Genomic DNA, 18703 nt, shown 5'->3' with positions numbered 1-18703 from the left:
TTTGGGCCCTAAGAACGAATAGTTTTATTAAGACAAGTTTTTATTTTTGACCTATTTCTTATCAAAAAACAGAAACCAAATTAAAATTAAAATTTTGTGTTGTGGCGTTTTAACAAAAGTTAATATTCTACAAAAAAAGTTTTTTTTCTTAAAATTTAACTTTCAAAAACGCCGGCACATCGGTGTTATCGATAGTTTTACACAAATGCTACAGATGCTAGGCCTTAGTTTGGCAACATGAGGGATTACTTTATCAGCACTGTCTGGTCGCACTGTTCAACAGCTGTTAGTGGTCAAAGACCCCCAAAGAAATTAAATACAAAAGAAATTAAGTCTGCTGTATTTGTGCAAGTTAACGAAAAGCGTGCTTGGAACAAAGGATATAAACCGAGAAATCCCCGGGAAAATGGAATCGGATACGCTGGATAAGGAAAGTGCTGCGGCGGCCCTAAAAAAGTTATCGCAAAGTGAAAGTCCCGAAAGTGCGAAGAAATGGGTGCCAAGTGTGGGTGAAGGCGAGGGGCCTGAGGGGGAGGAGGCGCCGCCAACAAAGAGACAAAAGACTGCAGACGAAAAAGATGAGAGTCGGGAGGAAGACGAGGACAGCGAAGAATTCGACGATGACGAGGAGATTCCCCTGCTGATTCCCGCAGAGCGAACTTCCCAAAACTGCACCCAAGCTAGTCCGAGGAACTTCCACCGCATTCCCGTCTTCATCGTGGATTATCACAACGATGTTTTAGAGTTCATCTACCGCTGTTTGGCCACCCGTCACCTTCCATTGGAGAACAACACCCTCGTGCACTTCGACTCTCATCCCGATCTGGTAATACCGCGACATATTGCCGCCAGTTCGGCGTACGAAAAGGACACCATGCTCAACGAACTGAGCATCGAAAACTGGATTATGCCCACTTTATATGCAGGTTATTATAATTCCCTTGGGAACTGTGAAGTTCTGAACTTTAAAATACATTAATGCTTCCTTAATGTTCAATAGACTTAAAGAAAAATATTAAGAATTAAAAAAATTATCCAAACTTATAGCCAGTAATTCATATTTCGAATCATAACTAATTATGCTTATCTTTCTTTCGCTTAGGACATTTCAACCGAGTGGTGTGGCTGAAGAACTCGTGGTGCCAGCAGCTGCCCACCGGCAGGCACGACTTCAAAGTCGGCCAAAAGGACGACCGAATTGGCGTCGACTGTCCGCTGGACTACTTTATAGCCGATGGCAACTACTGCACCACCGAGGATCTCCAGGATGCTAAGAGCGTGGAGCTGCAGGTTCACGACGCAGACAACGAAAACCTTAATCCCAACGAATTCTTGACGGATAAGGATGCCAAGGGATTAATATTGGACATAGATCTGGACTTTTTTAGCACCTCCAATCCCTTTTTAGAGATCTACAAGGATGCTGATTGCTACAATCAGCTAAAGGAGATCTTCCACTTCGAAAGCGTGGAGAAGGTGAAAAAGTCTGGCACTGCTTCAATCGCCGATTACTTGGCCACGGCAGACAGGCGGCAGACTCAGTTGGACGCACTGAAGACGATTTTCTGGCACTTGGAGGAGGAGCGCAACTTCGAGGGACTGGAGAAGCCAGATGAGACTGTGGTCACTCCTGAAGTGTATGCTAAGATCGTAAAACTGGCTGAGCAGCTGCAAGAAAAGTATCCAGATGATGAAATCGACTGGCATTTAATTTTCGATTCGGGCAGCACCACCGACAATAATGGCTTGCCCCATCACATCAGCACCGCCGAAGAGTTGGAAACGTACTTTGCGAACTTCAAGAGATTCATAGAACGACTTCCAGTTCCACCGGTGGCCATTACGATGGCCCATTCTGCTCAAGACGATTACTGCCCTCAGGATCAGGTGGCATTTATTGAGGAACGTGTTCTGCGGTTGCTTCGGGAAGTTTTTGGAGATAGACTGCACGAGAAAGCCATCCTGCACTATATGGACGATCCCTGGGATGTGATGAAGCTCTAAGCTAACTAATATCAAAGGGGTTTTTGCACCCGCCATCTCGAATTGGTTTATGATTTTGCAAAACTGAAAAACCCCGCGATTCAAACTAGAACCCGTAGTGATTTCAAACTAGAACTCAAAGATCCAAAACCCAATAAGAAATATAATATTTTTTACTTTTAAATATACGCAACGTATTTATTACAAACAGTTAAAAAGCCCTTTTATTCAAGGATAATTTAAGTTGAAAGAAAGTATCAGTACTTAACTGTCCTATTAAAAAAACTTGAAGCTTCATGAGAAGATTTTTAAATTTTCACAGTAAATACTTTTTATTAAAATTTCAGTTTTATAATGAAAACATTTTGATTCGATACAATGGCTTCCTGGAAATGCTTGAAATCTTATTTATAAATATGTTTTTCTGTAAATACTTAGGCGACAGCCTGGCATTTCTGGCGGTGGTGTTTTGGGGTCCAAGCATGCTACCTCATTGAGGGCAGTCAACTTTTAATTGTCGACCCCAATTCGTGGCCGAAATCAATAAGCCAATGGCCCCAGGCGAAAATTTCAGTAACACTCTGTAGTTCAGTCAATGTGGAAGGTTTACAAATAAAATTAGGAGACATAGTGAGTTTTCTTAGAATACTAAAACACTTTTTGCTTTGATCTATAGGTAACTAAAGTTGACTGTGTTTTCCATTTCGAAAAGAAGCGAAAAAATTTTGTATAACCTACAGTTCAATTAAGGCAATCAAAAATAATTTTTAGAATTGAACTTTTTGTTCAAACACTTTTTTCACGTGCTTTTTTCGAAATGGACACACAATTCTTGGAGATGTTTTAAGTTCACAGCTCTTCCTTATCGCCTTTTGTTTTTTCTTTTTCGGCTTTTTTGGCTTTTGGTGGTGCAATTTGCTCTTTGAGACACTCCCTTTCCTCTTTTTTCTTGAGGACATGATCCTCGCAGAGATGTTTCTTTAGGGATTTCTGATCCTGGTACTTGAAGTACCAATCACTGATTGTTTCCTCGTATTCCTCCAGCATGTTTTCGCACTGAGTCTTCATTTGGGTGACTTCTACTGGTGGCTTGTCCCACAGCTCGTAGGGAATTCCCAAATCGACTTTCACACCCTTGTCTACCAGTCCATGAAGGGTTTGGAAGGTCTGCGACATTCCTTTTGCGAATCTTGTGCTGTCCGAGCGTTCCTTGTGGAGATTGTACTCCAGCACTCGTTCGCAGACGTTCTCCACGGATTCCAGAAGGCGGAGTTCACTCCTTCTGTACTCGGTGCGTTTCTTGGGCTTGACATCGTCCACAGAGTAACCAATCTCTATAACGTCGTGGGATCTTCCAGTTTCTCCAAGCCGGGCCTCCAGTTCGGTGGCCAAAATTTTGCAAGCCTCACAGCGATTTGCGTACCGAACTCCCTGTTCCTCCTCGGGGGAGTCCCCTCTGGTTAACTGGAGGAGGACGAGGAGTCCCAGAGTGGAAGTGAGTCCCTTAAAGCGCATATCCGCCGAGTGATTATTTTGAAAACAACAATAAACCTGACGTGGAAATGCCGCTCGCGATAAGAATTAGTGCTCTAAAGCGCTAAAGTCAGCAGTTCTGATAAGTTAGCTTTTTAGTCGCCAAATTGTATCGCGGTTTTTGAAATATGGAATTTTATTCAACTGATTTTTGAAAAGAATTCGACATTTAAAAAATGTTTTTAATTTTACATTTTGCAAAAGGTCCGTTTTTTATTTAAGAGTCTTCCATTAAGATGATAATCCGTAAAACGAGTAAAAGTATTTATTTTTAAACTTTATGTTTCGTAGATATTCTTATTTGCCCTTTAAATTATAGTAATTTATAACTGGTATACCAAAACCCAGACAGCAACAAAATATATATAGATATGTGTTCATAAGATTTGATAAAAATTCCGAATGCTTTTCCAATTAGTTGGTTTAGGTGAACGACATAAGTTCTTCTTTTTGTTATATAGTTTGAATTTAAGGAACAGATGTTGTTATTTTTAATTCGAAAAGTTATGTCAAAAACAGGTGTTTTCCTTAAATTGTGTAAAATAAAAAGTGAGACCCTCGTATAAAAGCGTTGGGAAATAGATTAAATGAAGAATAATTAAATGCAAACATTACTAACAAAGAAATTTGGAATAAATTCGTACGTATGTAGTTATATTCCTTTTCGCAAACTTAAATACGATTTAGTTTGATGTTGGCCTTTCTTAAAATGTAAAAACTTTTGTTGGGAATATAGCCTGTTCCAGTTTCAGACACTATTTTCAAAATCAGCCTGAAACACTGCGGGTATTTCATTAACCATATCACTCGCTAATAAACTTCGTCCAAACTTTTGAAACGCAGCCGAGTTCAGTCTTTTAACAAAATAACTTGAGGCACATGCAGCAATATAGGCAGGATTTGGTTGATTGGACTGCAACGACCAGTAGAAAAAGGTAGCTAAGGATCCACTAAGCAAGTCGCCTTGGCCACCGCATCTGCGACCGGAACCACCTGTTGGCATTGAGTAGATTTCGTTGCAATAAACTTTGTCATTGGCGCCCTTCTCAAGGACGACAACTCCATCTCCAAGCAGGGACATTTTCTGACGAGCAGCATTGATATCCTCCCCAAAGAGTCTCCGAAATTCCATGACATTAGGAGTCAGAATTACATTCTGCTGCCCACGGATCAAGTCAATGTTATCATTAAGAAGGAACAGTCCATCGGCATCAATAACAACCGGTTTTTGAATATCCATACAAAGCTTGAGGATGTTGGATGCCGTTTTTAAGACACTTGGTTCCCGTCCCAATCCAGGGCCAATAACCTTAAATTGAATTAGATTGTTTAAAAATAGTTCTTGATTATAAATAGTTCTTATTTAATTGCCAAGTACTCACAACTACGTGAAGTCGTTCCAACCACGGTGTTATTTTATCTACTGCGTCTGGGCAATCCAGAACAGGATGTACGATCAGATCGGGACTGTAGGATTTTATGATTGGCGATGCCTTTGAATGGCAGAACACATGAGCCAAATCTGCTCCCACACGGATCGAAGTAATTGCAGCGAAATAGGGTGCACCTGTATATTCCTCGCTTCCGCCGATCACGGCAATGCGTCCATATTGTCCCTTATGCTTATTATCAGCCAACTTTGGTACTATAGTTTTAAATAGTGCCAAAAGTTTTGGCAAGTGTACCGGTATTTCAGATACTGTTGACATTGTCCTGGGTTTAAAATACTCTGTGTTATTAATTCGTTATCAAATCTAGTGATGAGAAAATACTTAAATGTACTATCGGTCACATGAAAACAGCTGTAGATTTATAATGTAACCCCACAAAGTGCAATCCGCTGATTACCAAAGTTTAATATTTGTTTATTGTTAATATTTTTACTTACAAACTAAATTGAAGGGGGCAAGAAATAAAAAAATTTTCAAAAAGACCATTGGAGACTTGAATTCATTATGAGCCCTAAATAAATAGAAAAGTTAATTTGTCCATATTCGGTTATCAAACAGCCCCTTCCCTGTTATCGACAGTTAATCGGCTTTGAATTTCACTTTTAACCGCTGCCCCGGCAACCGGTGGCTCCAAAACAAAGAACCATGCCTTGTACCCCCAATCCCCAATCTCAACCGCCAAGTTGGCCCCTTTCCGCCAGTCAAATAAACTTTCCCTTAAAGTTTGCTAAAAAATGTCACACAAGAGATTCTACGTGAAGTTAGACTTGCAACTTCATGCGGTTGGTTATGCAGTTTACAGTATTGTTTATGTTTTCAAGACTATTTCCAATTTAGCTCACGTGTCCCGGCGTTTGGCTTTGTTCCCACGGATACCTGGAGGCCACTGTCAAGACCTTGGGTTACTACTTCCGTACAGGAGCGATGGAGCCGCGGTTTCCAATGCTGTGCCATGATCAATTCACGATGGAGGGTTATTTTAAAAGTGTGGAGTGTCTGGAGGATATGCACGAACTACTGAAAGCCGAACAGTTGGAGATAACCGTCTGGCAGAACGGTCGGCGGTTGGCCTATTTCGTGGGAAGTCTATCGGATGTGATGCAGCCCACGTTTCCTCGGTTGAGTTGTGCACACAGCTCCAATGTCCAGTTGCTGATGAAGGCCACGCCAGCTTTTCCCGGAATCCTGGCTCCCAAAGTGGAGCTGTCTGCTCAATTGACTACTCAGGATCGAAGGAAGGGATGCAGTTGCGATGCTTTCAGAGAAGAGCCTATTCCTCCTATAAATCGCCATGTGGAAAGCCGTTGCTTGGGCCACTTGGATAAGCCTCGAAAGCAGCGAACAGTGTGCCACGGCAGGAACTCCAATTGTTGTCCAAGTTACTCGGGATGGAGAGGCCCCTCTCCGGAGCAGCAGAAACAGCAGCAGGGGCGACGTTTGTCCACCTGTTCGAGCTCAACTCAATTAAGCAGTCTCAGCCAGAGTTCCTCGCTGACGCAGTGCAGCCATTTGTCCAGCTGTAGTAATCCTGTGGACGATCACCACAACAGTTGTGAAATCTGCCAAGCCTACAGACGCATGTTTCCCGCTTATTAAATATAAATTATTAAGCAAAAAACATCATTGTTTTTTTATACACTATTCTATTCCCTTTGAAATAGATATGTACCTTTTCATTTTGCAAAAGAATTGATAGTAATAATCGACATAGATCAGAACAAAATTTAATGAGTTTGTTTGGACTTAGCATACATAATTGTTATTTATAACAGCTTGAGTCTGAAGATTGACTTAAAGAACATTAAACTAAAAAAGTTCAATTCAGTTACTGAAGAAAATAACTAATCAGCTTTTTTTATAATAACCGGTAACCTAATAGGCGCTCAATTCTTAGTTGAATATTAAACTTGAATTATGTTATTTCTGGCAAAAGTTATTACATTTTACGATTAACAATTCAAAATTAACTGGTGAAAGGTTTTTGAAGTTCAAAAAATCAATAAAAATGTCCATGTAGCTTCTTGGCTTAGCAACCTATACAATTGGTTTATGTTTGTGCTTAAATTACGGCTTACGTTATCGAGAAATGAATACCTTAAATGTAATCCTTAAAATCGCTTTGCTCAAAAACTTGAACAATAAGTGTTAGTAATAAATTGTAGGGCGCTGCACGTTGAGTTTCCTCCGCCTTTAGTTGATTCCTCAAGTGGATGCAGGATCGTGCGATATAGCGAAGGGTGCTGAACACATACGGTTCCAGTGGAAGATGCAGACAGACCAAGGTGGCATAAAGCCAGCGGGCTAGCCACACATCTTGGAGGAGGTCGACTGATGAGCTGTTATCCTGGTCTTTAACTTGCAACCATTTACTGAGCAGTTCCAGCAGGTGCTCCAAGTTGCTTTGGCTTAAATGCAAAAGAGTGCTCAAGAGGGGTTGTTGATTTCGGCAGAATTCCTGCCACTTCTCCTGATCTGAGGTTAAAGGGGGTTCTGCTGACTGATCGTAGTTGTGATTGACCAACTCTCGGCGAAGGACTAACACCTGAGAGCGGGCTGCTTGAAAGGATTTCACTTGTTCATGGCGCCATTCGGGCGTGGGCAGCAGGCACTTAAAAGGCGGTAAGGCAGGCTACGAAACATATAATTTAAATAATTACTTATTTATTCAATAGAAAGAATCCCTACTTACGCTTTCCAACATTTCGAAGTTGTTATTTCCCGCGTTATCCTTGATTTTGTCCGATCTTTTGGTCACGACCGCTGGACAGCGTTTCCTTTCGTACAACATGTGCATTAAGTACTCCTCTCCGGACTCTGGTGGCTTTTTAGGGTCGAAATTGACGTCCGGTTCCCGGATCTCCAGTGCTTGGAGCTGGAAAGTCTGTTCCTCGGCATCATGCTGCATGTTACTTTCGGTATTTATCTTATTGTATTTTACAAAATGTTTGGTGGCGCATTTGAGCCGGCGAACAGTGTACCCGTTTGCAGCTTAATCAAAAAATACCAACTATCGCCAGCTGCAATGTTAAGAATCTAGGGGTGTCAGAGTCTTTCAGTTAAAATACGTTTATTTTAAATTTCACTGCACAAAATGTGTTTTTAACTTTTACAAAAACAAAAGAATTATAATATCCATTGCTTCCAATTTGTGCAGGCAAATTAGACTCTCTTTTATCTTTGTTTTTAAATCATGTGTTTAAATTTGTTGTTTAGTAATTGAAGGCTAGCAGACTTGTGTTCTACATTTTCGGACTTCGAAAAGCTTTAGAATATTGTTTAAGACAGCTTTTGGCACAAAAAATATTTTCATCCAATCTGACTCAAAATAAAATCAATTTAAATCAATTTATATCCAGTTGTATGTTGCGATAAAATGTGCTTTCTGGAGAGGCTTTTTATTGAAACATGAAAATTTAGGGAATTTAACGAAGTTTAAGAATTCATATTTAAAAAAAAAAATATTGGGTTCCGTCGATACCCCTTAAAGCATTTAAAACTCATTTTTACTGTCATTTAAAATCAATTTATACAAGAAACCGATTACTCGGTTAGAAATCAATTTTTTTTGCTAATTTTTGTAGATTTTTACCTTGAATTCAGTGGCGTAACTATACCATCTGGGGCCCGTGGCAAATTTTTTTGATGGGGCCCTGTCATTTTAATAAACCGCTTAAGGGGGGCTTCTCATGTAATATGTCAAAAAGTAGTTGTTTTTTGGGAATTTTTTTCACTTGGAAAAAAAAAAACTTACACGAATAATTTTTTGCATATATTTGAAGACATGTTTAAAGTATGAGAAAAACATATTTTGAAAATTCTAAAAAACAAAATGGCGGACTTATTCAATTCGCGTGTGGCGCGATTCATACTCTCGTTCAATGTATAATCTGCAAAACACTTTTTAGAAATCAAAAATCGGTTCAGTAGTTTCTTCGTAATCGTGTACCGCGTTTTTAAAATCATAGTTTTGAGAAAAGATGATAAAGTTTTGAGTTAGTGGGTCTTGAACTTGTTAGCGCGCTCGTTCGATCACTCACATTTTCCATAATATTGAGAGTTGAGTCATAAAACTTCGGGAATATACTCTCAAGACGTTATTTTATCGATACATGAAAAAAAATCGATTTTTTAAAATTTTACATGAGAAGCCCCCTTAAGTAGTTAGTTATCCGACACTGTATACATTTATAGAGATCCAGAACTTAAAATATGTATATTTATATTATCAATTCAAATAAAATACACAGGTTCTTATAACACATAGAACAAAAAAAAAAACTGAGCTATCGGCCTCTTGAGCCGGGGCCCTCTTGGGTCGGGGGCCCGTGGCATTTGGCCACCTCTGCCACCCTATAGTTACGCCACTGCTTGAATTTTTATATGACCTAAGAATGCCATAGTGATGGAAATCCTATTAAGAACGTATTGATGTTGTTATTTTACCCTTTTTTAAATTTTCACTTCCTAAAAATCTCCACAATTCCGAAAGTTTCCTTTGTTGGTGCTCTCTTAAATTCCGAATTAAACCTCAAAAAGGGTGCTCCCTGAAACAAAGCACTCTGTAAGAAGCTTAAGGTTAATTACCTTTTATTAACGATTTTATGCCTACTTTTTTGACTTATTTTAAACTTAATCCCTTTGCCCAGCGGAAAATTAAATTTTCCCTGCAAATGCATGCACGTTTTTAATCAACGGCAGGGCAAGACAAAGCGATCTTGGCCATATAACAAAGCCCGATTGTGTGCCTTGAAACATCCCAAGTCCCCGGCAATAATAGGACTATAAAAAAAGCATTTCATAATTGTCTTACGAGAGTGGGTGGGCAGTCGGGACCCGAGACTTTACCCCGACTTCGGGATAAGTTCCTGATTCAGGCTCAGGTGCTGTTTGTCCGGCTTTTGTGCGAGTTCCTTGGGGCCGTAAAATAGCCCGAAAGGAGCAGACTGAGCTCAATTAGCTGTCAGTCGCAGGACGAACTGGTATCCAAAGAAGACTCCTCTTATATGTTCGCTTCGCCATTGAATTTGCAAATAGTTATGCGCGGCAGTGTGCTTCTTTTTTTCTACCAGTTTAAGTGCCTGTATTAAATTTAAAATTCATTAAAAAAACGCGCTGAGGGAAAAACACGTTAGCCAAGGGCGCAGGGCATATGTTTTCGAATTGAAATTGTAGAAATTTTGGCTACTTCTGGTCGTGATTTTGGCATAAATTAAAATATAAGAGACAACTAAATATTTATTTAAAAAACGTCTCTTACTAAACAAATAATAACGTTTTAATTTTTTGTATGTTTCTAACAGAGAAAAAAATTATTATATTCTAGTCCTTTTAAATCAAGAAAAAATTATATTAAAGCTGTTTGTTTTGTTCTGATTTTATTGAATTTAAGCTTTTGGTTACTTACCATGGGACATTTTGGATACATTTTTTAAACGTTGATTGCTAAAAGTAAGTTATGTTAAGCTTATATTTCGTAAACATACATTACGGATAAATCAATTATATTATACGGCAGAGCTCTTTTTTTTTTGCTGTATGCTTTATTAAGAAAATCATAAAAGAAATGTTATAAGGCAACAAAAATGAATGAAAAGGATGTAAAAAGCCAACAACATGCGTCGACATCCAGACAGTGAGTCGCTTTTCTTTTCCCAAAACCCCCTCCACATTTTGATGCTTTTCCCAATTGTGTTGAGCGAGGGAAAACTCAGTGCACGCGCTTTTCTTTCGGTTCCTTCCTTCTCCTTTTAGCTTCTGATGCACTGAAGTCCCAAGTTTCCGGCTTGGCTTTTACAAAATTTATCCGCACTTTTTTCTATTCCCCTTGCAGTTAGCCAAACTAATTTTCAGAGTTCCAGGACCTTTCTTTTCCCCCATAAAACTCCTACGGCCTACGTTTGCATAAAATATGCTACTGCAAAAAAAGTATACGTACGTACATATAATATATAGGCTGGGGAATCTTAACTGTTTATCTGTTTGTTCGAGTGTGTGTGACAGTTTTCCAGCTCTGCTTTCACTACTTTTCCGGTTGGTTGTTTTTCTTTCCCCTTGAAAGTTATTTGCCCGCAACAAATTTTGCTGCATGCGCGCCTTTTAACCTTTTTCTTGTGTATCTTTAATCATTTTTAATTGAAATGCAAAAGGTCTGCGCCGCAGTTCGGTTCAGAAGGTCTTATCTTGTTTTAAAACACAGTTCCCCCAAAAACTGCCTTCTTCATTCAATTTGGCGGATCATCATTTGCAAAATGTGAAGGAAAATTACTTTCACCGTGTGCGTATTTTAAAATTTAAATCAAATTTAGTTTGACCTTTTGCGAAGGGCTATGAAAACTCGATTGAGCTTATTTTCAACGGTTTAGGCGTAAATAAACTCATTTACCCAAATAATTCCCCGATTAAAACCTTGAATAAATATGGGTTCTAAAAATAAAACATTATTTTGTTGATTTATAACTATTTTAACAGTAAGAGTAATTTGCTTGCCATTAATACGGCCTTTAAGATTTTTAAAGTTTCAATAAATTGAATATCCCATTAACTTTGACAGAATGAATGAATGAGGCCGTTGGGAGTATATTAGAAGTATCGATTCTTTTAGTAAAGGCTATGTCCATACGAATTAAACTATTGCAAATATATTTTATGTATGCAATTTTAATTTTTATTCTAACTGGTTTTCTAAAATTATATAAACACCTTTTATAGATTACAAATATAAAGGCACAATACTTATACATCTAGTTCCTATAAGCTTTGTTTCCCAGATCGATTTTCGAAAACTTCTACAATTTTAATCAAGTCAAAATCTGAGGAGCTTGCTAAAACCGAAAATGGTAACCCGGATGCAAACAAATTTATGCACATATAATTTCCTCTTCTGATTACATGCATTTATTCTTAGTTCTCTGTCGAGGTCCAGCTTTCAGGCAAAACTTCTTTTCGCCGCTTTCCGGGTCGAAAAAAGAGGTCGAATGTATTGCTCTTGTGCAGCGCTTAGCAGGCCCACAAAATTTTCAATTTCTGTCCAAGGTCCTCTCCCAAGGACACCGACAGTCAGAGTCAAGGCCTCGACAGATGCTCGGCGCAGCTACAACTCGTATTTGCAACAAGTTTAAACACAAAGGCGGGGGAAATAAAACAGGTGCATTTGCGGTGGCTCTCAAGGCGGCGGCTCGTGTGTGCTCAGCCCCCTCCCCTGCACCGCCAAACACGAACCACCCACCGTCCACCACCCACCTGCTAACTGTTGCCTACCACTTTTCAAATCATCCACATCCGCATGAGCATCCGATGTTGCGGCAACCTTGGGAGCTAAAAATATACGGCCCAGGCGTATCAAAAGCTGCAAATACAACACAGACGGCAGCCCAAATGCACAGATAAAAAATCTATTAAGCATACTTACCTAAATTCACAATATATTAAAGAAAAGAGCTTCCTAAAATCATTCCCAACTATGATTTTTAATTTGGTTATGTATTTATTGCCGATTTCATAATGTTTAACGCATATTATATACTTATTTCACATATGTTCGCTTTCTCTTTTTTGCTTTATAACGTTTACAACTTTTTGAAGTAAAATCAATAATATTTCTCAGTGCAGCCGAACAAAAGCTGTTGATATTCTTTTAATACCAGCAAAAGTAGAGGCTTGAAATCGAAAGTCGTCATATATGGCCGACTTTTTCGAATGCAGTGAATCGTTTAAAATTTCATTTCAATTATTTGGTCAATTGTTACGCATTCGCTCCCCGCTGGTCACACACTGCGTATACGCAATATGAAACACATTTCACTCGAACATCCGGAGCAGCAGAAATCGAACGCCCTGAATATTGTGCTTGTCCCTCTGTTATGGATTCGTCCACAGCCAGTGATTTTGTTTTTCGGGTCTTTTCTTTTTGTTTCCCTGCGGTTTGCGTGCTTAATTATGCACCAGACCCCAGAACACCATATGTGTGTGTGGTGTGTGTGTGAGTGTGTGTGTGGCAATGGACTCTTCCGGCCCAGCTCCTTTAATCCGGCCGGGCTTTCGTCAAATGTTCTGGCCTAGTTCTCGCAATCTGTGCCAAATGTCCTTTGCCTCGCTTTCAGTCAGTGTTTTCGTTCCATTTCGTCTGGCAGTTGCGTTTGCTTTGCCCTTTATGGTTAAATTAGTTGGCCACACACACACACACACAAAAGTGGGTGTTACACGCATGTGTGTGTGTGTATGTGTTTGCCCCGGGAAATCAAATTGAGTTTGCTTAATTATTTAGATTAGCAACTTGCCCAAAAGACAACCAACGACAGCCGATTTATCACAAAGCCCAAAGAACTTTGCGAATTTTCCGACTTACGACTGTGATTGCCTGGCTAAATGGAAAACTGGAGATTGGGGGAGCAATTTCGAACTGGGCAAAGTTCCCAGACAACTTATTTCCTGCAATTTGTAAAGTTCTTGCGGCTCATCAATCTGCGTTAAATCGATTACGTAAATGTGCAGCCTTCCCAGCTTACTGACAATTCAATTATTAGTGGTTTGTATGTACTTCAAATATGGCATGATTTTTTAATGAGTGTAAACTTGCCTGGTAAATATTTAATCGGATTATCTTTTTTACTGGCTGTTGCAATTATAATGGCAACTAATTGTTAAGCATAATAAAATGGTGTTTTAAATTCGTTACAAGAGTTTATATTTTAAACTAACTATTATCAAAATCAATTAAATATTAATTCAATCAAAAATGTTGTGCGTGTTGAGTGTGTTTGTATAAAAAAAATATAAATGTTGTGCGGCTCTATTAATTATTTACTTACCACTTTAAAACTTTGAATACTTAAATCATTGTGGTTTTAAAAGTCAGGCTTGCTGATTTCAATGCAAGAAGTTTTTAATAAGTCAAAGTATGATTCTGTTCTATTATAATATTAAAGCTTACCAACTTAATTAGTTTTCATTTGCTGCAGCTATGTTCAAAAGCATTGACCGACTTAATGTGCTGGGAATCGTGGCTCTCCATAAATCATCATCATCTTCATTAGCTTCAGTTCCTTTGTGCCACGTCAGTCTCAATTAATTATTGGCAGTTCCCAGCAGCCAGAGGAACAGCGAGACATAAATGCGATTGTAAAAATGTAGTATTTTCAATTTAATGTTCACCCCTTCCCTTGCTCACAATGCTCACAAAAGAAAACAGAAACACAAATGGAATGGTTTATTTGAAAATTTCTTCCTTTTATTGTTGCACGTTTCAACTTACTTCAGTTACGGTTACAGTTGCTTTTTCATTTTCTTCTCATCTCTGTTTGGTGACATTTAATATGCAATTTTTTATTTAACCATAGTTGGTTGCACACCAATCGTAACGCAAAAAGAGAAGGTCGTAAAACTATGCATAAATATTGATGAATGCCGTCGACAAATGTAGAAATTATTTATGCAAAAAAGAGAGGAAGGAATAGCCTATGCTTATGCAACAAAATGTTTATACTTTAGCCAGCTTTAATATTAATATCAATTATTTAACATTACATTTAGTATATATTTTTTTACTCTATATAAAATGTTTTTGCTTTTTTTTTGCGTATTTTTGGGTTCATTGGTAGGCCAAGCTCATAGAGGAAACAGGAAAAAAGCTCTGAGAGTTAAAGAGGTTTCTTTCAAAAGGTTTTTGTTCGATTTTCGTTTCGTTCATTTAGAGAGTAAGGCAGCAATTTATGAAGAATTTGTAAGTCGGGACTTTGTTCATCGATCTTGGTTTTTTGTTTCGACTATTTTCACTAGAGGAAAGTAAGGCAGCAAGTTAAGAGTAGAGAGTTTGTATTGGTATTTCAGCAAGTGCTTTGTCACATTTAAGCCGCTTAGGTATACATTTATAAACACCCATGTACATATATATAATGCATGTATACATATTCATATCTATTTGCTTGTATAACTATATATAGCTACCATAAATATGTTAATTTAATATGCCTGGATTTCCATATCATATCGTCTCGCCATCATCTAGCCTCCTTACAACTCAGTACAAATTTTTGTCTTTGTAGGTTCTAATCGTCTGCCAATATTCCTGATCCTTAAATCTAATGCCAATTATTCAACACTAAAATGGTGTTATGGGGCTTGTGAGGACTGAAAACAGGTGGGTTAAGCTTTGGTTAACAAGGATAAGAGACATGGAATAGATTGGAATTATTTAATTGACGTTGCAGCTCCCATGCACCAATAAAACAAATACTGAAAAAGATATAAGGCAGGTCATCTTAACTTAATAAATTAATGACATTCAGAAATAGATACAAGTACCTAAAAAATCAAAATAAAAGATGCAAAACTTAATCTCCGTCATCATATATCCTCCCAATTCCCTCACCAACTATTTATTCCCTTTGAAAATGTTTGTCTACAGGGAAATCTATGTGGACTACTGCAGCGCGTAAATATTTTCATTTCAAAGCAGCTGCCAATTTCTAAATTCGTTTTTAGGAAGATAACAAAACAAGCGAAATTTTTATGTACTTTGTAATACTTTCAAAAATTAGTTAGGCACTTCAACTGCAAACAATGAAACTAGATTCTTAGATTTACTCCAAAATCTTTGCTAATTAGGAGCCTAGGAAATGCGAGCAGCGACTTTTATATATATAAAAAAATATTATTATTCATAAGTATTTTATAAATTTGATGAAACTCTGGCAAGCCTCTTGAAGCTGTTTTACTAAATGTTTAAGCCTTTAATTTGTTATTCCATTAACTTACATTTTGGTTTCTCTTTTGTGTAAATGTGTTCGTTTTTTTTTGTGTTTTTGTTTTGGAAAATTAGCTTTCATTGATAGTTTATCACAAAATTGAACTGGTCAGCAACTTTTTTGCTAAGCATTAATGGTTTGACAAGAACTGTTTTTCAGAGAATTAATATCTTTATTTTAAGTCTTTATTGTATTGCAGATTTTTAAGGATACTAAGAATATTTACCTCAATCTAAAACAAGTTCAAATGAATTTGATTAATATAACTTTAGAGTTTCTTTCGTAAATTTGAATGCTCTTCTAATTAATTGGGCAGAATACCGATGTAAGAATTCCTTTTCTTTTTCAACTTTAAAGAAACTTTAAATATAATATTTAAGGTACTGTTCGATTTAGTATAAATCACCGATTCGAAACCATTTAAAGTGCAAATGTCGCTGACCAGTTTTTTCAATGCCCGCCCCAACTGCAACTGCATTTGCAACTACAACTGGGCGGATCACTCAAAGTCCGGCTGGCGCAGGCCCAACTTGCTCCTGAACCCCGACATGTGCTTGCCCAGACTGCGGCCCGCCGACGAGATGACGGAGGACCCCGGCGAGGCCTCCTCCGCTCCGTAGCTGGGCTGATATGTGACCGGGAGCTCTGGCGACGGGGCCAGGAGCAAACCTCACGTGCGCACGAACTTGTAGACGATGAGGAACACCATGAAGGAGAGGGCCACCAGGACGACGGCGGTGACCACCTTGGCGCAGGTGTTCAGCCCGGACTCGTGCGGATTCAGTGGCCGGGAGCTGGTGTGCGTCGCCGACCTCCGTCGCTTGGTGGCCAATCCCCTGGCCAAAGCCGGAAAGGCCAGTGACTGCGTGAAGGTGAGCTTGTGTATCGACTCGCTGAGGCTGTACGGACCCACGGATCCCCTCGCGGCGGCCCTCAGCAGGACATACTCGAGATCCAAAGCGTCGAAGAGCGAGTAGCGGGCGGTCATCGTGGAGGAGCGCCGACGGCCGTCGTGCCGGGAGTCGCGCTCCCGGTCGGATTGCGGCTGCAGCCAGGGATCGGAGACGCGCTGCTGGACCCCCGCCGCGCCCACAGCGTAGGCGGAGCCGGAGGAGGAGCCACCGGTGGTGTTCGCACCCCCCGCCCCACCACCGGCGCCGCCCAGGCTGACCGCGGCCACGGACGTCAGCGACGACGTCGTCGATGAGGAGGCCGAGCACAGCCGCAGGTTCGTCAGGTTGGTCGCCAGCCCGTTGTCGTGGAACTCGGTCGCGTCCTCGATGGAGGTCTGGTCCGGCGAGGTCTGTGCCCGCTCCAGGGCAGCCGCATGCTTCATCCGCAGGGCGAAGAGCCGCGCGTGGTCCGGATGGAGCAGGGCGCTCGACTTGCGCCGCCCGTTGTTGCCGCTCGGCACCACGCAGATGCTATTCCTCACGCCCCTTCTGCCCAGCGAGAGGTTCGGGGAGCCCTGGGTGGGCGTGCTGGTGGGCGACACGTGGCAGGAGCCGCCGCCCGTCTGGCCGAGCGGGAGGGCGTGGTGGACGCCCGGCGGAGCGATGAAGGCGTTCGGCGAGGGCGAGGCCTGCACCGAGTCGATGCCGGAGTCGCCGGCGTGCAGGGTATCACAGTAGAGCGAGCTCCGCCGGTCCGTGGACAGGCTGAGGTGGTTGGTGCTCCGCCTGGCCTGGTTCAGGCTGAGGCTGGTGCTACCGATGCTGCCGCTCCCGCTGCCGCTGGCCACCGCTACCGGGCTGCTGACACTCGTCTCCACGATCGCCGGGAACACGAACGACTGGCCGTCCGCCTCGCCGCGCGGCGAATCCTGCAAGAGTCCAGATCGCACATGAGATGGGGTACTTCCCGCGGAAAACCTTTTCAGGTGGAAGGGGTTTTATTTTGGGGGATTTGGGGAGGTTAAGCCGGTTCTCGGTGCAGTGTGGGAGTCGCTGCTTTCGGGAGGAGTGGTTAGTTCTCACGGTGACTTGGTTAGTTAGGTGGTTCAAAAATTGTCTCTGGGGTGGGGTTGCATTATTTTGTACAAGGGGAAGTGGTGTGGCGGAGGGAGATTACTTACACGAGGTGGTTGGGGTTCAATTGAGCGAGAGCTGATTGACAAAGAGATTTAAGTTCTCATGAGAAACAATAAATACATTACCATTTGTTAGAATATGTATTATCAGCCAAATTAAAGTTTTTTGAGAATTGAAATCAATTTTAAAACTCCGAAAAAACCTCTACCTTAATAAATAAAATAGTGTTTTAATTCGAGAGCTTTAATTATTTTTTATATAAAATATGTACAAATATTCTTACTTAAGAAAAGTAAATTAATTTTTATTTTATTTTAAAGAGACTATATTTTGTTAGTAATCCATACTTATTGAATTTATTTTTTAATGAAATTGTTTTCAATTTAATTTGCTTACAAGCTTTATTTAATTGCTAGTCATGCAATATTATTTTGAAATTCCAATTAGTAATTGAATATTTGAATGTCTGAAAAATAATAAGCGTAAAGTTCTGTTGGCCAATATTAACCACATTCCTAGAGTGTTTGTCGACCAGCCCTTGCCCAAAAATTGTGCATGAAAAAATAATAGTTTTTAGCATAAAATTCCCAATAGAAGTACATGAGTAACGAGATCTAGGTAAAAACACGTGTAGAATACACAAAATAACCTCAACAAGATGGGTACTGTGGTCAGATTTATACAGTTAGTAGTTAAAAACGAATTGAGCTCGTTGAGGGCTTTTTCTTAGATAGTTAGTTAGTTAGTTAATCGAGGCATGCAAAAAGTTAGCTAGGAGTTACGAGTAGCATATGTTAGATAGAGAGTGGAGAAAAGACTAGAGAACGTGGAGCAGACTAGAGAGGCTGGAAAAAGAGGAACTGGATGGAACCATACCCGCTGACCCTCGGGGCCGCTGTTTCGACGCAACTGTACGAAGCCCTCCTGGCGCAGGAGCGGCTACCACAACAGACCAGCAATCAAA

General features: G+C 40.2%; 6 protein-coding genes across 6 annotated transcripts in view; 2 read left to right on the top strand and 4 right to left on the bottom strand.

The window, feature by feature from the left end:
* The first annotated feature begins 272 nt into the window (after positions 1-272).
* Positions 273-2193, top strand: LOC108088320 (UPF0489 protein C5orf22 homolog). The gene is made up of 2 exons (XM_017186056.1): positions 273-926; positions 1103-2193. The coding sequence occupies exons 1-2, from the start codon at positions 407-409 to the stop codon at positions 2002-2004; spliced, it is 1422 nt and encodes a 473-aa protein (XP_017041545.1). The 5' UTR covers positions 273-406; the 3' UTR covers positions 2005-2193.
* A 95-nt stretch (positions 2194-2288) lies between these two features.
* On the bottom strand, positions 2289-3565 carry LOC108088322 (protein canopy 4). Its single transcript, XM_017186059.2, has one exon. The coding sequence runs from the start codon at positions 3496-3498 to the stop codon at positions 2833-2835; it is 666 nt and encodes a 221-aa protein (XP_017041548.2). The 5' UTR covers positions 3499-3565; the 3' UTR covers positions 2289-2832.
* A 182-nt stretch (positions 3566-3747) lies between these two features.
* Positions 3748-5262, bottom strand: LOC108088321 (ATP-dependent (S)-NAD(P)H-hydrate dehydratase). The gene is made up of 2 exons (XM_017186057.1): positions 4899-5262; positions 3748-4825 (listed from the first exon to the last, which is right to left on the bottom strand). Exons 1-2 carry the CDS (start codon positions 5223-5225, stop codon positions 4265-4267), a joined length of 888 nt encoding a protein of 295 aa, XP_017041546.1. The 5' UTR covers positions 5226-5262; the 3' UTR covers positions 3748-4264.
* Positions 5263-5555: 293 nt separating this feature from the next.
* LOC108088262 lies at positions 5556-6611 on the top strand. Its single transcript, XM_017185980.2, has 2 exons — positions 5556-5749; positions 5805-6611. The coding sequence occupies exons 1-2, from the start codon at positions 5702-5704 to the stop codon at positions 6561-6563; spliced, it is 807 nt and encodes a 268-aa protein (XP_017041469.1). The 5' UTR covers positions 5556-5701; the 3' UTR covers positions 6564-6611.
* Positions 6612-6675: 64 nt separating this feature from the next.
* LOC108088264 (protein Gemin2) lies at positions 6676-7942 on the bottom strand. The gene is made up of 2 exons (XM_017185981.2): positions 7657-7942; positions 6676-7596 (listed from the first exon to the last, which is right to left on the bottom strand). The coding sequence occupies exons 1-2, from the start codon at positions 7870-7872 to the stop codon at positions 7063-7065; spliced, it is 750 nt and encodes a 249-aa protein (XP_017041470.1). The 5' UTR covers positions 7873-7942; the 3' UTR covers positions 6676-7062.
* An 8266-nt stretch (positions 7943-16208) lies between these two features.
* LOC108088352 (protein lingerer) overlaps positions 16209-18703 on the bottom strand; it is a 29174-nt gene continuing 26679 nt past the window's right edge. The window contains exon 5 of the mRNA XM_017186099.2: positions 16209-17531. Coding sequence (XP_017041588.1) covers positions 16380-17531 — 1152 coding nt within the window. The 3' untranslated portion in view covers positions 16209-16379. The remainder of the gene's footprint in view (positions 17532-18703) is intronic.

This window comes from Drosophila ficusphila, unplaced genomic scaffold, assembly GCF_018152265.1.
Source record: "Drosophila ficusphila isolate 14025-0441.05 unplaced genomic scaffold, ASM1815226v1 contig_106, whole genome shotgun sequence".
Classification (NCBI taxonomy): Eukaryota; Metazoa; Arthropoda; class Insecta; order Diptera; family Drosophilidae; genus Drosophila; species Drosophila ficusphila.
Note: the sequence above shows the minus strand (reverse complement) of the source record. Positions and strands in the feature narration are given on the sequence as shown.

Bases quoted from the DNA above. Each gene is read 5' to 3' on its own strand.
- LOC108088320 (XM_017186056.1), top strand. From the start codon at position 407: ATGGAATCGGATACGCTGGATAAGGAAAGTGCTGCGGCGGCCCTAAAA. The intron at 927-1,102 runs GTTATTATAATT...TCTTTCGCTTAG, and splicing joins TATGCCCACTTTATATGCAG to GACATTTCAACCGAGTGGTG.
- LOC108088322 (XM_017186059.2), bottom strand. From the start codon at position 3,498: ATGCGCTTTAAGGGACTCACTTCCACTCTGGGACTCCTCGTCCTCCTC.
- LOC108088321 (XM_017186057.1), bottom strand. From the start codon at position 5,225: ATGTCAACAGTATCTGAAATACCGGTACACTTGCCAAAACTTTTGGCA. The intron at 4,826-4,898 runs GTGAGTACTTGG...ATTCAATTTAAG, and splicing joins TGGAACGACTTCACGTAGTT to GTTATTGGCCCTGGATTGGG.
- LOC108088262 (XM_017185980.2), top strand. From the start codon at position 5,702: ATGTCACACAAGAGATTCTACGTGAAGTTAGACTTGCAACTTCATGCG. The intron at 5,750-5,804 runs GTTGGTTATGCA...TTTCCAATTTAG, and splicing joins TAGACTTGCAACTTCATGCG to CTCACGTGTCCCGGCGTTTG.
- LOC108088264 (XM_017185981.2), bottom strand. From the start codon at position 7,872: ATGCAGCATGATGCCGAGGAACAGACTTTCCAGCTCCAAGCACTGGAG. The intron at 7,597-7,656 runs GTAAGTAGGGAT...TATGTTTCGTAG, and splicing joins ACTTCGAAATGTTGGAAAGC to CCTGCCTTACCGCCTTTTAA.